Source organism: Caloenas nicobarica, chromosome 26 (genome assembly GCF_036013445.1).
Source record: "Caloenas nicobarica isolate bCalNic1 chromosome 26, bCalNic1.hap1, whole genome shotgun sequence".
Lineage (NCBI taxonomy): Eukaryota > Metazoa > Chordata > Aves > Columbiformes > Columbidae > Caloenas > Caloenas nicobarica.
In genome coordinates this window covers 5836598-5854875 of record NC_088270.1, presented here as the reverse complement: position 1 = coordinate 5854875, position 18278 = coordinate 5836598, and the positions used below count along the sequence as shown (strand labels likewise).

The following is an 18278-nucleotide window of genomic DNA, read 5'->3' as shown; positions in this document are numbered from 1 at the left end:
GGAGGTGCCCCCGGCTCCTTTTTGGGGCTCCATAAGGGCTGGAGGTGCCCCCAGCTCCATCTGTGGCTCTGCAGGGAAGGGCTGGGAAGGGGATTTGTGGGCGTGTGTGCGACTCCAGTGCCGCAAGCGCGGGTTCCACAGCCTGGGCTGTAATACCGGTGTGAGTAAATTTGATGTGATCCTGCTGTTTTGTCAATAACTTGGAAAGTTTTGAAATAACTGCTTCAAAGTGCTCAAATGATATGTTGCTCCACAATCTGCCTTTGCTGCCGCCACGGCTTCCAAGTAACCAATTTACCATGTGCTTAACCTTATAGGGCTTTTCCTCTCTGGGTGTTACTCTGTAATTCCCGCTAAAAAACAGAGAAAATTGCCCTTGCCCTTCTCAGGGGTGGCTGATGATTTCCAGGTGGTTTTTGGCAGCTTCGGCTTTTTAAAAACGCATGGAGCGCGCAACCTCTGAAATCAGGATGCTCTTCAAATGTCCAGCTGACATTTGAGCGGGGGGTCCCTCAGTTTTCTTGAAGTGCCTTTGTTTCTATGGCCACATCTCAATATTTCTTCTGCCTCCCTTCCCTGTGTGTTAAAAAAGGGGGCAGCCCCTTTGGGGAGTGCTGAGGTGAGATGGCGCAAGGCTCAATGTAATCAAAAAGGAGCTGAATTGAAAAATCGCAAGTAGAAAGCCGCGTCTTCCTCGAACAAAACTCGTGGTAACTTCAAAGGCGAATTAAAGACTTTGCCTGTGTCAGGACTTCAATATTTGGCCCAAGAATTAGACAAATGGAATAGCGTGAGAATGTTTGCCAGCAAATTGGAGAAAGGAGAGATAAGGTAATAGATGAAATACTCAAAGTCGGCATTTAAGGACATTGCTGCATGTGGAGATAATTTTATCAACTTGAGGGACAACCATTTCTTCTACAAAGTAAAATGTACCTTCTACGTAGCTGTTTAAAATGGTGTTTCTTAAAAAATTGTTTAAGTGTGCTGCGGGAGTCTGCTGTGGGACGGCCAGTGCCAACACCCGTCCTGCTGTTGGGTTTGTGGATTCTCCACTTGCTGCTCTTCATTTTGATGGTGTCCGGGCTTTCAAAGGGTGTTGGGAGCGGTGTTGCCTTGTAAGAGGAGAAAAAATGGTCCTGCTCGTGCTCTGGTCCCAGATCCTCTTCTGCATGACAGAGAGGGAAAGGGGTGGTGGCTGACACCGGGGTACACATAATTGCAGTACCAATAACTGGTTTCTAGATTGGCAGCTGAAGTGACTCTCTGTCTCCAGCTCCCATCCCTCAAATTAAGTTTTGGTATGAAAATGTTTTGTCCTGTCCTAAAACCAGAAGTCAGTATTACATTTTCAGTTGCACGCTGCTTTGAGTAGAAATGGGAGGGGAAAAAAAAAAAAAATTAGAGATGTGACTCAATATTGATTTCCACTTGTTTTTGTGGAAATGCTAAAAACGCCAAGATGAAATATTTGGACTTTTCCTTGTGTTTCTTTTCCATTTTTTTGTTAGAAGCTCTTTGCCCAGTTTGACTCCGATTCCTGAATAATTCATAGCCTGTAAATAGCTTCCTCCTCCTTTGGTAAATAGACTCTTTGTCCCCAGGCTTGGCGAGCTGGGCGCGCTGTCATCCTGCTGCTTGGAGAGCAGAGACGCTCACGTGCTGCGTGTTTTCTCTCCGCAGAGTTATGTCATGCCCAGACCACCAAAGGGCTCCATGAGGATTTATAGAAGATGCCCCGTGTCTTGGCGCCTCTGGTGCTCCTTCTGCTGTGGCTGATGAAGATCGCTGCCAGCCCCCATTCCCTGAGGATCGGTGAGTGCAGAGCTTGCTCTGACCTGCGTTTCACCATCGTTCTGCTCGTTTGGGCCGTAGACGCGCTTAGACGAGCCTTGCTTGGGCTCCCTGCCTTGGCGATGTGCTCTCTGATGTACAGTGTCCTACCTGTGTTTTGGAAATGTTCTCTTCTTCATCTTGTAAGTGAGATGGTTTACGGCGAGTGTACGTATTTGCATTGATTTTTATTGCCTGGTGGGAATCTCTTTCTGTATAAATTTGAACTGAAAGCTGCTCCATGAAGGAATGAAACTTGGTCCCCCTCTCTGCCCTGCCCCGCTTGGTGCTCCCCGAAGCTCCACACAAAAGGATGTAGTTTTTTTAATCACAGATTTGTCCCCACATTCATGAGCAAGGAGTGTTTGAGCCCAAACTGAACCTAGTTAAGTGGTGCCACAGAACATTAATACCTCCAAAGTGCTCCATTTGTAAGAAAGTCTGATGCAGTCAGTCTCCTCTGGGCTTCATTAAAAGGTGTTCAGGAAGAGGCACCATCATCTTCACTCGCTGCCTGTGCCCATCAGAGTAAAGAAACACATCCAGAAACCTTGTAAAGAGACTTGCTTCATAGGATTGGCACTTTGTTGTTTAGAAAGAAAACTGCTTTTCCTGGCTGTTGTCTCTGGAGCTACTACCTGGTTTTATTAACTATTTGTTGCAGATAAGAAGCTAGTATATTCCTGTCCCCATTTGCAATTTTTACAGGTGACACTTGAAGTAAAATTACCTGTCTCCTCTGCTAGTGGAGCATGGAGCAGCTCAGAAATATCGCAAGGGAGAGTCTGGGAAGGGTAGCTGGGTGTTTTATATCCCCAGCCTCTGTGATTCATGTGGGGCACTCGCGCTGCATAGTTTCAGCTCCGCGTGCTGCATTTCTTGATGATGGGAACAGCTACCAGGCGGGATTAGCTGTGGCCTTCCAGGTGTCAGCTCGGTGCATGGTTTTCAACCCTCTCCTTTGGACCCAGTTTTAAAATCCATATGCATTTAGGAATTCTTTGCTTTTGACTTGCATTTGCAAAGATAATGGGGCTGCTCCAGACACAGTTGCTCTTAAAACCTACAACCTTGCTGCCGATTCCAGGGTGGAAATGCTGGATTTCTGTAGTCGGCACAGTGCAAATCTTTCTGTTGAATCTTCCTAGGGCTGGAGAACTTGTATTGGGGTGTTGCAAAGGCAATGTAGAAGTCAAGATTTCAAAGAAGGAGTAATGTTGAGGGAATGGGAAGGAACTTTGCTGATCCTTGTAAAAGGCACTGCAGGTCGTGGCTTCTACGCCAGATGGTGTTAAATGTGAGAGTGGCCAGAAACCCTTCAGTCAAGTCACAGGTGTCTCCAGTCCGGACCTTGGACTCGGCTGATTCACAAACATGAGCCTAAAGCAAGAATTTATTGAGGGAAGGGAAGCTCAGGTAGGTATGTTAGTACATATCCCCAGTTTTTGCTTTGCTCATGGCCACAGAGCCAACTTCTCTTGCAAATGGTTTCTGAAGCAGATGGGCAAAGAGCTGAAGAGGGGTTTGAGTTCTGGTTGTGTTTCTTCAAGGCACAGTTTTATTTTAACAATATATCCACCAAAAAAGTTAATAAAAATGAAGTGCAAAATAAAAAGAGATAAAAAATATCACTAGCAGCCCTGAAATCGTTCCCAAATGCATGCTTTTGGCAAGGCAAGGAGATATGGTATCTAACAACATAAATCAATGCACTGCATACAAAAGGAAAACAGACCAGCGTAAACATTTAAATATTCAAAGAAAATGCAAGCTAACATTTAAAACAATTCTGAAAGCTATCTGGTAGTGGACCGCTCAAATGCACAGTTACGCGATTAGTAATGTGAGGTGAACGTAGGAAATTCCTGGTTTCTTCACCAAGTTGCTAGAAGAGATTCTTGCTTTTAAACCGAGCACTGAGCTTCCTGCTACTGCTTTCTTGGGGTTTGGGGTGGATCTTGGCCCTGATATTTCTCCGTGGAGTTTCTAGGCAGCAGACTGCTTAATCTTTGATTTGACAAGACCAGTAATGAGTGTTGCATTGCAGAGAGCTTTATAGGCATCATCTGTGCAAAAAAATGAGCAGGATATAGGCCGCAGGGTGACCTTCCCTGTGCCTTTGACATGCATAGGAACTGTAGGCTATTGTACACTCGCTATCTCTCCTTGATACACAGGAAAAAACATTGGTGCAATCCTTTTTTTTTTTCAGTCTTTGTCTTACACCTTAAACTCTGTGTGTTCCCTTCTGATCCCATCCTGGAGAAAGTCTCTTCATCCACATTGTTCTCGAGACCTTTGTGGGAAAAACACCTGGTCCACGTGTGTCCTTTTTCTAAGAATCTTTCATTTATCAGTCAGCTCACCTGGTCTGTATTGGTGCAGTATTATCTCCATAGATGCTATAAAATTTATGGTGATCAGGAGATGAAGAAGCAGGCAGGAAGGGCGTATTCTCAGAAGTTCTCAAGAGCTCCAGGAGGTACGTAAGGAATTGCCTCCAGACATCCTGTGGCCCTTGAAAGAGCCAATACATGTCCTACCAGAATGTCCTGGGAGCAAAACCCAACGTAATTCTGGTTTTGTTGTTTGTTTGTTTGTTCACTCATGCTCAATAAAGTGTCAGGAAGTTCCCTCGAGTTATTTACGGAGTTATTTACTTGATCTTATAGAGCAGACCATCAGAGCCCTAAATTGGTATCCTCTTGCTAGATTCATTGGGTGTACTAACAGCTCATTTCAAATTCAAATACAAGCCCAAGTGGTAGTTTATGCATGCCATTGCCCTAACTAGCAGTAGGCTCCGTAGCACTGACGTACAATCTACGGACGAACCCCTTGCAAGGCCTCCTTCAGCTGGTTGGAAGTGCTCTTTTTTGTAATTGCCTCTGTCTATCCAAATCCCTTCCCTCCTTCTGCCTCCCAAATTCTCAGACTTTATACAGAAGGCAAGATGCAGCTCTAGCGTTAAGGGTGAATTTATTGGTCTGAATTTTACTTTTGTTTCTGAACACAGAACATTCTTCCTGAGCCCAGGATCAGGATCTGAGAGCTATAAAACCTGTTTTATATCTAAATACTGTTACTGCCCCTGGGCAATACTTTGTGTATTTAGCCACTGAGCCATGTTTAATACAGATCTTTTTGTTTCATAGAGTGAAAGCTAGTCATAGCAAGAGCTACTCTGTCATTTCTTTCATTATTTTTTCATATATATATATATGAATAAAAAAGTCAATTACATGAATGGAAGATGCTTGGTTCCCTGCCCAAACAGCTGCCAAAATTAATTCAAACTCCGAGCCAAACTCAGCAAAGCTGGAATTTCTGCAGCAAGCTCCAGTGCGGTGTGAGATCGGCTTGTGCATTAGCCTGCATTACAGATTGCTGCCGCCCTCGGCTGTCTGCTTGGGCAGTTGGGAAAGGATGGATTTCACACACTTTGTGGTGAGCTTAACTGCAGAAAAGTCTGAATTAACTATCCTCAGCAGACCCTTGCTGGAGTGACTGCTCACTTGATAGAGAGCAGCTGTTCTGGCAGCTCAGAGCACCTGGAAACTTGGTGCCAGCATCAGCAATACTTCGAGTTTCCATTGGGTTTTTTTCCCCCCATTGGACCGATTAACTCATATTTGAAGAACCACCTGAACTGAGCAGGAGATGCTTTGGATGTGGACAGGAGCTGGGTTGAGTTTGAAGGTGATTTTCAGGACATGAGGTGGACGATTAACATAACAGCCTGAGTTTCTAATGGTGAGTTGAGATAAAGCTGAAGTCGGCACATGTGGGACATTATAACCTTTCTGAGAAGGCAAGCTGGAGGATGGCAGATGGGAGGAGGAGGACAGCAAGGCAACTGCAGCTCCTAACAGCCTGAGAAGAGAGATCCTGAGTGAGGGACACCTCATAGGGCTGAGGGGAGTGAGAGAGCTCTGTGGCCCAGAGATAAAGATGGAAGCAGTGTAGGGAAAGGGAGCTGGGGGTCCTGGGGACAGCAGGGTGACCATGAGCCAGCGCTGGGCCCTTGTGGCCAGGAAGGGCAATGGGACCTGGGGGGATTAGAAGGGGGTGGTCAGTAGGTCAGAGAGGTTCTCCTGCCCCTCTGCTCTGCCCTGGTGAGGCCGCATCTGGAATATTGTGTCTGGTTCTGGGCCCCTCAGGTCCAGCAGGACAGGGAACTGCTGGAGAGAGTCCAGCGCAGCCACCAAGATGCTGAAGGGAGTGGAGCATCTCCCGTGTGAGGAAAGGCTGAGGAGCTGGGGCTCTGGAGCTGGAGAAGAGGAGACTGAGGGCTGAGCTCATTCATGGGGATCAATATGGAAAGGGGGAGTGTCAGGAGGATGGAGCCAGGCTCTTCTGGGTGACAGCCAGTGACAGGACAAGGGGCAATGGGTGCAAACTGGAACACGGGAGGTTCCACTGAAAGAGGAGAAGAAACTTCTTGATGGTGAGGGTGCCAGAGCCTGGCCCAGGCTGCCCAGGGAGGTTGTGGAGTCTCCTTCTCTGCAGACATTCCAACCCGCCTGGACACCTTCCTGTGTAACCTCAGCTGGGTGTTCCTGCTCCGGCGGGGGGATTGCACTGGATGAGCTTCCGAGGTCCCTTCCAACCCCTGACATCCTGGGATTCTGTGACTCAGCGGGCAGAGAAGTAAAGAAACAGACGCTCATGTGTCAGCACAGAGGTGGACTTGAGCACGAGTTGGAGAGGGGCAACAGGGAGGATCAGCAGCTCAGCCCAGCAGTCGCCAGCTCTGCCTCGACCCTGCCAAAGCGGGGCTGTGACTGTGAGCAGGCTGCAGGGAGGGATGGCTCATTTTCCCAAAGATGCCGCTAATGAATTCCTCTTGCACCTCCGGACGCTGTAGGGATTTGGAGAGTCTAAATGGAACTTTATGTGAAAATGATGGCTGGATGTCAATTCTACTGTCAAAGCCAATTTGGGAACCGGAAAGCGCTAAAAGAATTAAGATTGTTAAATGGAAATAAGTCTACTTGGTTGAAATGAAATAAGGTTTAAATGAGTGAAATTATCTGTGGATTGCCCTTGTTAGAGTACTGCCTTATTTAATAAACTGAGTTTTATTCTACTGCAGGGGTTTCTGAAGGAAGAGCTTAGCCGATGGGGGTACATGCATGTGACGAAGGGGAAGGACTGGCTGTGCTGTCACCCTCCAGAATGAAGCCCTAAGAGTCAAGGGGTGGTAATAGTTGGCCCGTGAGTGCTTTGTACTTTCACGAGGATCTCGTTTGCTGCTTCCTAAGTGGTTTGATCTTTGTTCAAGCTTCTTGGGTAGTTCTTCTGGATCCCACGTGTCCCTGGGGAGCACTGCTAGTTGCAGGGACAAGCAGCACCTCATGCTTCTTGGGGTAAAAGTTGTCAGACCTCTCCTTGAGTGCTGTAAGGGAATGAACTCTTGCTGTATTTAGAAGAGAAAAAGAGTGCTGGAAATCTTGAGAGCTGCGGTTTAACTGGGAAGATAGAGTCTAGTAATAGCTAATGGGCACTGATTGCTTCTGGAAGAGCAGATCTGTTACAGAAGAGCAACCAGGTACTTTTAGCTAACTTTAGCTGGTGACCTGACTTAATGCAGATGTCACCTGTCATCTCGCATGTGTTTCTGACCTGTCTCTCTTTAGTGATAGTCATGAAAGTGTAACTGCTCCAGATGCTTCTAAAATTGTCAATAGTACAAAAGGCTAATGCACAAGGAGGGATGAAACTTGATTTTCCTCTTAGTCACGTAACTCTGAGGTTTCAGAATATCTTATGTTCCGTACTTGGAAGATTCAAGAATTTTCAAGCTGGTTTTAAGAGAGAAATCAACTCCAAAGTCATTGGTGGGTCAGGAGTCTCACACGGGATGTGGGAGATCCAGGGTCAAACTCCAGCCCTTGTAGCAGTCTGTGGGTAATCTGTCTGGGTTACGCTCCTATCTGTTCAAAGGAAACTCTCTTCTCCAAAAGTTAGATTTTTGGTAGCCCTTGTTGTTGTCAGAAAAGCTCATAAAACTGGCTAGCAGGCAGAGCTGAGCCATTTTCTGGCAGAGCCTTCCCATCCTCCAGTTTTGCCTCTTTTCCTGGCCCTGTCCTGACAACCTGGTCTCTATAAATGCTCCAAGATTTTTCATCTTATGCTGCTAAAATTGTGTTCAGGGAGGAAGTTAGAGCTGGGATAGCAGGAAGGGGCTCTATTTGCCCATGTATTTTTCTTTTGCGGGGGGATTGCTGTTCACTACTCTGTGTTGTAGTATAGAGCAGACTCACTGGAGCTGTTCCGTGTGTGCCGTGTCCTCTGGAATTATTCCCAATTTCATATCACAGAGGCCAGGATGAACGCCTGAGATCTTGCCTGAGGCTCATCCCACATGAGCTTAAGGCTTCTGTGATCTCCTTGCCAAGCCCAAGGGATAATGAAGTCGGAAAAGTTGTAATGTGGTGTCAGCTTGGGTTTGTCTGAGGATCTCCACGTTCATTACAGATTCCACCCCCTTCCCAACCCTGATTTGTGGTTCTCCTTGGCAAGAAGAATGCACTAACCTGTATCCCATAGGATCAGCTGCTAGAGGGTTTTGTAGTCCCCAGCATCTTGCAGAATTTGTGCTTAGGGATGCACCTGTGTGCTGTTTGATAACCTTCACCGTGTACCAGATCTCATTCACAGGCATCTGATTTTCCCCTGGCACGATGCCCCTAATCATGCTCCTCCCTTCTCCCCGCAGAGTGGTTTTGTGCTCTTGTTCAGCTGCCCTGCACATCTTCCCGTTTGACCAGCAGCAGAAACCCGCCCCGTTGTTTGGATTCGGCACTTCAGAACATTTTGTTCCACGTCCCTTGCAGAGAAGATAGCTTGGCAGTTGCAGACCTTTAGCATTTATTATTTCTTTCTGTTTCAGTGGCATGTGGAATTTTTTGGCATGCTTGTTTCTTCGGGGGCCCTGGTACAGTGGGAAGAAGTAATTTATTATTTCAGGCATGCTCAGAAATACCACGGTCTGCGTGATCACACAAGACAAAAGAACAGCGGAGTTGGCGATGACACGTCTTGCGGTACTTGTGCAGAGCTTTGGGTATCTCATGCAATAGCTGCTCCAGATGCCCCAGTTGTGCCCCAAATCCCCAGCATGACCAGTTTGTAAGAGGTAATGCTGTGGGATAGCTGCCCACCGGGTCTGGCAGAAACAAAGCGCCGTGGTTGTCCAGCTTGGCATGGCCGAGGAGCATTACCAGGGAAGGACGGGGGCGGAGAACCTGGGATTTGGAGCAGAAAAGCTTGTTTTTGTTGTAATGGCTGTGGTTGAAAAGCCTATTCTTCGCTCACCCGTTTAAATCCCAATGACCATCTCATTAGGAACAAATGATGCCTTAGGCAAGTGGAGCTGTAGGAAAGTAATCTTTAGTAAGCACCCTCAGTGGTCAGAGTTACTTGATGAGCTCCAGAGTTTTATTTGCAGGCAGCTTGGGTTGTCATTTAGCAGGAGAGCGCTTTGAACTCCCTCCCTTCCCCGTCTCTAGGTTACTGTTTTCTATTTCTGTGTGTTTTCAGTCCCTACAACTCTGCAAATACTGCTGGTAAAACCGTTGACACTGGAGACAAAATGAATGGAAGACGCTGTGTGTGCGCATAGGTTAGGAACATGCAGCCGTGCTCGGAGAAGGGGATACAAGCGATCCTGAGCAGGACACAGGCACAGCTGTTCCCGTGGGAAATGGTGCACAGAACCCACAGATGGATGTGGGAGCATCTCTGGGAAGTTCTGTCTCTGAATGCTCAGTCGCTGCGTGTTTGGGGCAGGAATGGACACTGGGAGGGCTCTTGGTTCCATCCTCTCTGCCTCTCCAGTAAAGCTGCATGGCTGGTTCTCTTTCATCTCTTGACTTTGCAAGTTCTCCACAGGTGATAGAAAACGAGCTATAAACTGTGAGCAAAAAGGCCAGCAAAAACCAGAATAAATTTAAAACAGCTTCTTGCCAGATGTTTTGCTTTTAGCTGGCTAGCTAGAGGGAGGAAGAATAAACAGCTCAGAAAAATAAAGCAAGACATGGGGCGTGATGTGACGGTGTTGCACAGCTCGGCTGCGTAGCTAATCCCATAGCTGTCTGGGGCTCTGCTGTATGGGATATTTACAGATTGACGTGGAGGCCGCCCCAGCCTCACCTTCTGCTTGAGCGATATCGGGGCATCTCGAGGTAAGTCCAGGAAGAGAAAGGCAGAGAGAAAAATTAATCTGTGTCCACCGTACTTGGCTTTATGGAAAGGAAATTAAGAGAAGGCAGGAGGCTCGAAAGTTCGCCTGCGTCTGTCTTGTCAAGCGTGTGAAGCTGACACAACGATGGGGTTATTACAGCTTCTGTGTAAATAGAGGCTTCTCTTTTTAAATTTTTTTTTTAAATTTTTTTTACCATATCATGTCTCGTTTGCTTAATAGCCTGTAATTGCTCTGGAGGAGCAGTCACTATTTATCAAGTAGGAGCCTCTCGGTCATGTCAGGCAGCTCTAGCGTTCATGGAGCCTTTTGGCAACCAAGAGCCTCTGCAAAGAGCAGCAGCAAGGAGGGCTCTGGGCAGATGATTTCAGTCCCTCCTTTTAGAAAGAAAACATTTTCCACAGTGCTGGCGGCAGCCAAGTGTTGCTAAAGATGACTCTGAGCTGGTCGTGGTCCCTCTGCTGCCTTCGTTTCTTTTCCTCCTCGTTGCCTGGCTCTGGACAGCAAGCTGCAAGGTGTCGGTGGCTGTTTGTTGGCCTGGGACTGTCAATTTTATCGCAAGGAAGCGGGAAGGGTTTCCAGGCATTGGCGAGCGGCACAGACGGTCTTTGAGCAGAAGTTCGTGCTTTTGAAAGACGCGTCCTGATGCTTAGGGAATCAGTTAACCTCAAAAAGGTTTGGTGGCTTGGTTTAGAAAGGGCACTGGCTTTGAGAGCTTCCTTTCCTGCTACTCAAACAAGCCACCTCTAGCATGAAGCGTGGATGCTTTCTAACACCGAAAGGTGAAGTAAGAGCAAAATAACCACAGCAAAACTCCAGAAGAAATGCAAGAAATAGCATCTGTGTGACTAACACTCGAAGCCCTTCTGAAAAACAGTCATTTGCTGAATATAGCTGTACAATTTTGTTTTAAACGTCCTGGCTCTATTCTCTGCTCTCCCTCCACCCTGCCGTCTGGAAACGATCCAGCGTTATTCATGCTTCAAAAGGCAGCGCTGGCTGTCGGTGCTGAGCTGCCTGAGCTACAACCAGCACCTGTAGGGCTCTGTGCAACAGGTCACTGTCTGCTGGCTGTTTTGCCAAGGGACAGCAGAGCGGTCCAGCAAAATAAAGCACCGACGGCTTTGGGTGGGACTGTACGGCGCAGTGTTTGCTCAGCCGGGTTCCTCAAAGTCAATCTGCCCCTGCGTTGCACTCTATTTCTGTGAAAGCTGGAGAGCGCTGAGCATCTTGCAGATGACAAAAGCTCTCCTTTCGGCTGGGATTATTCGACTAATCTCATGATTATGGTGATAATCCCCTTTGCAATGGTGCCCGTCTCTGAGGACCTCTTCCCTCGAGGAATTCCGAGTCCCAAATCGCGTTTTCTCCTGATGCCAAAGTATTAAATTGAGGCTCTCTCAAGGATCAGAGGTGGTATATTTATAATGTCTCAGTCTCTGCTGTATCTGGTCCGGGGTCGGGATGGAGGCTGAGAGGCTCTCCTGTTGGAGACGAGAGCATTATTGTACCGCTACATTCAGCAAATGACTGTTTTTCAGGAGGGCTTCGAGTGTTAGTCACACAGATGCTCTTTCTTGTATTTCTTCTGGAGCTTTGCTGTGGTTTTTTTGTTCTTACTTCACCTTTCGGTGTTAGAAAGCATCCACGCTTCATGCTAGAGGTGGCTTGTTTGAGTAGCAGGAAAGGAAGCTCTCAAAGCTTTCTAAACCAAGCCACCAAACCTTTTTGAGGTTGATTCCCTAAGCGTCAGGACGCGTCTTTCAAAAGCACGAACTTCTGCTCAAAGACCGTCTGTGCCGCTCGCCAATGCCTGGAAACCCTTCCCGCTTCCTTGCGATAAAATTGACAGTCCCAGGCCGACAAACAGCCGCCAACACCTTGCAGCTTGCTGTCCAGAGCCAGGCAACGAGGAGGAAAAGAAACGAAGGCAGCAGAGGGACCACGACCAGCTCAAAGCTATCTCCAGCAACGCTCAAGCATTTTCAAGCTCGAGCCCACGTCCTTGCAGCCGTGGGCACTGTCACAGCCTGGGCAGTGATGCCAGGGACCCACCAGCTTGATGGCTTCATAGTCTTGGTGTCTTCGGATCAGGTTTTGCTGCTGATGTGCTGCTGCCGAAAGCAGCGCTGCTCTCCAGGCTGTAATCCCTTCCCGCTGCTGCTGCCAGGTACTTGTCGGCAAATAAATATTTTGCTCACAACTCATTGGAGGCGGCATCTAACCAGATGTGCTCTCACTTGGGACGGCGGGAGATTTATTTGGTTGTCCATTTATAGCTTATTATTTTCTTCTGTCTCCCCCCACAACTTAATAGCAGTTTGCTATCCACCAGGGTATACATTTTCTTCTGATTAAGTGCCATTTAGCCGTTGGCTGCTTGCTCATTTTACTTTTATAGACACATTTACAGCAGCACAGACAGAGGCACAAGCGCCTAGGAGCAAGGGTAAGGAGAATGGAGAGTCACAACAGCTTGATTGGATTGGATTTTAATAAAGTTTCCAGCTAAGCTGCATCACAACTATTCCTCACAGCGGAGATGCTGGAGGTGCTGGGGCTGCACAACTTCTCACCTGGTGGGACAACCAGCTGGAGCCTTCTCCTGAAGCCATTCACCATTAGGCGCGTTTGGGTTGTGCGTAGCTCGGAGCTAGTCTCTCTAGGGCGAAGAGCGATTTCCCAGCTTTCGGCAGCTGCTAATTAGTTGCAGATGATGAGATAATTTATAAAAATTAGGAGCGATTTTCCTCATTGTGCTAATATCGCTTGGCAATAAAACCGCTCTTTTAAAAGGGTGACTTTCTCTAACGCAGGGATCAAGGCTAAAAATATATATGTGTGTATATCAGTAGAGTGAGAGTGTGAGCTTCTTAACCACACGCAAAGAGGTATTTCAGAAGTTCATTTGAACCATAAGGATGAATTCAAATTGAAATGCAAATTTCAGTGCCACTTAGAGCGCTGTTTGGAAAAAAATGTTTGATCGTGTCACCTTGGTGGCAGGGCAACAGAAGAATCCTCTCCAGCATGCTGTGGAAGGACACTTGAACGCGGAGCAGACAGCTTGTGTTACGTGGGGGTTTTGGCAGTGAATCAGCAAAAGGAAGGTCGCTTTTCTCCCCCTTTCCCAGGAGTGGCAGTGACTCATTGCCAGTTCATAACTGCAGGAGCAGCAGGCCAAAAAAACCCAAAATTGGTTCCCCTGGGGCCGCCATTTTGAGCCCTGAGGTGATTCTGGTGCCGCCATTTTGAGGCAGCTTGGGGGTCACTCCCTTGTTCTCCTGCCCCTCTGCTCTGCCCTGGGGAGGCCGCATCTGGAATATTGTGTCCAGTGCTGGGCCCCTCAGGTCCAGCAGGACAGGGAACTGCTGGAGAGAGTCCAGCGCAGCCACCAAGATGCTGAAGGGAGTGGAGCATCTCCCGGGTGAGGAAAGGCTGAGGAGCTGGGGCTCTGGAGCTGGAGAAGAGGAGACTGAGGGCTGAGCTCATTCATGGGGATCAATATGGAAAGGGGGAGTGTCAGGAGGATGGAGCCAGGCTCTTCTGGGTGACAGCCAGTGCCAGGACAAGGGGCAATGGGTACAAACTGGAACACAGGAGGTTCCAGTGAAAGAGGAGAAGAAACTTCTTGATGGTGAGGGTGCCATAGCCTGGCCCAGGCTGCCCAGGGAGGTTGTGGAGTCTCCTTCTCTGCAGACATTCCAACCCGCCTGGACACCTTCCTGTGTAACCTCAGCTGGGTGTTCCTGCTCCGGCGGGGGGTTTGCACTGGGTGAGCTTCCGAGGTCCCTTCCAACTCCTGACATTCTGGGATTCTGTGTGTGACTCGTTCCCCATGGAGGTGGTGTTAAGCCACGGTGGTGGGATGAGTTCCCTGTGCCCCATCGGTGTTGGACAGGGAGCCTCTGTGCTTCTCATGAGCCCCAGGCATTGTTTGCCCCTTTAGCTGGTCTGAGAGCAAGCTCGGCCCTTGAGCATGTGTGTGCATTTCTGGCTGGTGCGGTGGGAGCTGAGGAACAGGGGCGTTGCTCATGTAGTCATTCAGAAAAAGACATTATTAGGCTGAAGAATGAATTTTCCACCAACTCACAAGGCCTCGGGTACTCCATCAAGTTTCTAATGATTTTGTCACGGTGTTAATCCCTCAGGTGAGCGGCAGCATTTTGATATCAGCAAACAAATTACATTTTCTCATAGATAACCCAATACGGAGTCAAGCATGAGAGCGGAAAACAATTCATCAGCTTCTATTGGGGCTGGATGCAGCCGCGGTGCGGAAGGGAGCCTGGTTTGGGTGGTGGTGATGCCCAGAATTTGCAGCTGAGGTGGAGCCCCCTCGGTGCCCCTGGCTGTACAGCGTTATTTATAGCGAGAGGCGACGTCTGTACCGGGGAGTTTACAGGAAGGCAAATCATGAGCGGAATGGAGAAGGTGGAGAGGAACAGTTTGCTGCGTGTCTCTCCTGGTAGGAGAACCAGAGGACGCTGAATGAGAGCAATGGGAGCCAAGCTGCTAACAAACAGCAGGATGTGGGGTTTTCAACAGGTGATTGATCTGTTGAGATCAAAGGATATTGTGAGTACAGACAGTTTCCATAGATTTAAGGGGGGACTGTGCAAGCAGAGGGAAAAGCACGTAAGGGTTATTAAATATATAAACAACATCAGTTTCAGAAGTTTCCTAACCTGAGAGTAGCTGAAGGCTGAGAGACTATTAGTAGGAATTATTGGATGGAATTTTGGCTTGACAGTAACATTTGTTGTTACGAGCTAGATATGAAGCAGAGGCACAGAGAAAATGAAAGGAATTGCCTGTAGCAAGCTCTCAAATTAGCACCTACATCTCCCAAGTCCCCGTTTAGTGCACTGTCCATCAAGACTGAAAGGTGCGGAGATCCAGCTGGGCTATTAGCAACGTGCAGTGGAAACTTGCGGGGGCACTGAATGCAGGTACAAAGGGCCAAGCGGCAGGTACCAGGGGATGGGAGTAGGTTTGGGTGCAGTAAGTGGAAGTGGGGAGCAGTTTGCCGCGTGCAGATATCTGTGGTATCTGTGTCGCTCCGAGCATCTGATGGAAATTGCACGGGAGCCTGCAGCATGCATGCGTACAACAGAAAACAGCACTATGCGAGCATGAAATTGCCTTCCAAGCCAGGGGGATGCTGGAAGGCAAGTGTGTGAAGGGAGTAGAGCCCTGAGAGCGCGTCAGCGTGACAAAGAGCAGGATGTGCAGCCGTGTGTGCAGGGAGTGCTGAGCTGGCGTTGGGCGTCCGTGTGTGAAATAAGCTGCGGCGCAGGAGGAGCGGGGCTGGCGGCAGCTGCTTGCTCGCAGCGAGGTGTGCCAGCAAAACCAGACGTGCTGGTGTGCTCCAGCAGTAGCAGGAATTGCCAGGGGACTGTGCTGCTGGGGTATGTGTTGGTGCAGCCTCTGGGGATCTAATGACCGGGTTGGGACGGATACCACCGTATACCGTGTACCACCACAGCTCGGCCAGCGCATGCTGCGCCTCCGTCGTCCACCACAGAGTCTTCTCGGGGCTACGTGGGCTGTTGCAAACTGATCCACAAAGCCTTTTGCTGGAGGCATTTGCACAAACCTAGCACTGGAAGCTGCTGCTTAAAATTATTCCCCGGTTTTGTGAAAGCAGAATTAGTTTAAACCTAAGTTTGTTTTTTCTTACGTGAAATAAAATAATCCTTCTCCCATTTCCGTAGCTGTATCCTCATTTCTTCTTTTTAATGCCATCCTTAAATATCTTCTTCATCTCTAAGTGATTCTCTTTTGCACTTTATGGTAGAGCTATCTTGCTCTCCCAATCTCTCCTACCCTCTCTATGAGTCAGTTTTAGTTGCTGCTTTTCAAGGAAAAGTGTGTTATGTTCGTTCAACCTCTGTGTAGATGTTGATACATAATTCTTTCCAGTATTTTATTAGCATCCCTTGGATCCCTTCTGATTTAAACATCATTGGTTTTATAGTTCTGGGTGCCTTGCTTTATCTCTCTGTATATGCACACAGAGCTGTGAGTGCAGCCTTATTGAGGGTCCATCTCAACACGACCAGCGTTGTGCCGGCCACGTGAAACAGGCCAAGCTGCTCTCTCTGGGTTCCAGCTGTGGCTGTACAGAGCTGAGAAAGGAAGGTTGAAGCGAAGAGATGATGAGGACAGAACCAGGCCATCTCTTATTAGCAAATGATGCTTGCTTTTTAAAAGGAAAGAACAAAACAGCTCAGTCCCCTTGCCCTTCAGGTCAATAAAATGAACGCTTACTAATGGCTGAATCAGAAACTCAACAACTTCATTACATGTGTAAAATCAATCAGCATCATCTAGCTCTCTTTCTATCGACCCATGCTGCAGTATGTCAGGGTGTTCTGGCTATGAGCAAACTTAATATGTCCATGTGCCGTTTTGCTGAGGCCCATTAGAAGACACGCTGAACAGATTGGTCTCTTCCTGATGGATCAGACCTTCCTTGGACCTTCCATCTGGGCTCCCTGCAGGAGAGTCCCCCCAGCAGCACACTGGTGAGCTGCTGCACTGGAGAAATGGGGCCACAATTTAAGCAGAAGGGTCACGCAGCCTCGTGCGAAGGGCCACTGAGGTGAATTTGTAGCTTCTGGACTGCTGCTGGGAGCCTTGGATGTAAATGACAATGTAGCTAATAAGGTCTAATTGGCTATTAAAGGCGGAAGCAGCCCCAGAGATGCTAAGGGCCAATTAACCCTGGGAGCGTGACACTGGATCGCTGTGCAGTGATGTGTGCGGGAGCCTTTCAAAAATGGATATAGAAAAGGAGCAGTGGAGGACCTTACGGAAGTCCTTTTGAAATAGCTCGGGTTCTTTCTGGCACACAGCAAGTGAAGTGTTCTCTTGCTTTTGTAGCAGACTGGAGACTGGATGAGGGGCTGACTGGCACAGGCACCGATCTTACAGAAACTCTGTGGGGATCAAAGGGGCTCCAGCGAGATGAAACAGCTCAGGCAGTGCTTTTCTTTTAGTATCTGTAGACAGAGCAGACAAAGAAGGCATTCAGTAACACTGTCTTCTCTGTTAGTACGTCAAGAGAGGTTCTCCTGCCCCTCTGCTCTGCCCCGGTGAGGCCGCATCTGGAATATTGTGTCCAGTGCTGGGCCCCTCAGGTCCAGCAGGACAGGGAACTGCTGGAGAGAGTCCAGCGCAGCCACCAAGATGCTGAAGGGAGTGGAGCATCTCCCGTGTGAGGAAAGGCTGAGGAGCTGGGGCTCTGGAGCTGGAGAAGAAGAGACTGAGGGCTGAGCTCATTCATGGGGATCAATATGGAAAGGGGGAGTGTCAGGAGGATGGAGCCAGGCTCTTCTGGGTGACAGCCAGTGACAGGACAAGGGGCAATGGGTGCAAACTGGAGCACAGGAGGTTCCAGTGAAAGAGGAGAAGAAACTTCTTCATGGTGAGGGTGCCAGAGCCTGGCCCAGGCTGCCCAGGGAGGTTGTGGAGTCTCCTTCTCTGCAGACATTCCAACCCGCCTGGACACCTTCCTGTGTAACCTCAGCTGGGTGTTCCTGCTCCGGCAGGGGGATGGCACTGGAGGAGCTTCCGAGGTCCCTTCAGTCCCTGACATGCTGGGGTTCTGTGATCTGCTTCGCTCTGAGGAACCGAAGGCTGTGTTGGGTGGGTGGGACCCCAGAGAAGCCTCATCCCTACGCGTCAGCCCGTGTTCCCTGCTGTGGGCAGGACGCTGCGCTGCGCTGGAGGCTGGGCCTTGGAAAACTGGGATCGTTTCTTGAGCAACCCACTCCAAAGCCTGCTGAAGTCAACAAGGGACTCTGGGCAGCTCAATCATTCTGCCTCAAAGTCTCTCTGTAGATCAGGGCCGTGGGGAGCTGGTGTTTTGATGCGGCCTTGTCACTAATTTCAATAAACAAATTGTGTTTAATGGCAGCCTGTCTGATGCCAGTGCCTTCTTACTAAAGAAGAATTCAGATATTGAATGCTGAAAAGCAAGCTACCTATTTTCATAGCCTATTTTTCTGCTAGGAATGTGCAGACAAAAGATGGTGTTGGGTGGATTTGACTGGCAGTTGGGACCCAACAGCCTCTGCATAATGTGGGCCTGTGGCATACGTCAGAGGCTGTTGCTTTCTGAATTTCTTTATTGCGTGAGGCTGACTTCGTGTGCTGCAGTTGTCTTTCTCTTGCTCCTTTTACTCCCACTGATTTTATTATTTCTGATTTCCGCATTTTTTATTTTATTCTT

The 18278-nt window shown here is 48.5% G+C and overlaps 1 protein-coding gene across 1 annotated transcript in view; it reads left to right on the top strand.

The window, feature by feature from the left end:
* The first annotated feature begins 1733 nt into the window (after nucleotides 1–1733).
* Nucleotides 1734–18278, top strand: part of GRIK4 (glutamate ionotropic receptor kainate type subunit 4) — a 115790-nt gene continuing 99245 nt past the window's right edge. Inside the window, exon 1 of the mRNA XM_065652195.1 lies at nucleotides 1734–1815. Within this exon, the coding sequence (XP_065508267.1) occupies nucleotides 1734–1815 (82 nt within the window). The remainder of the gene's footprint in view (nucleotides 1816–18278) is intronic.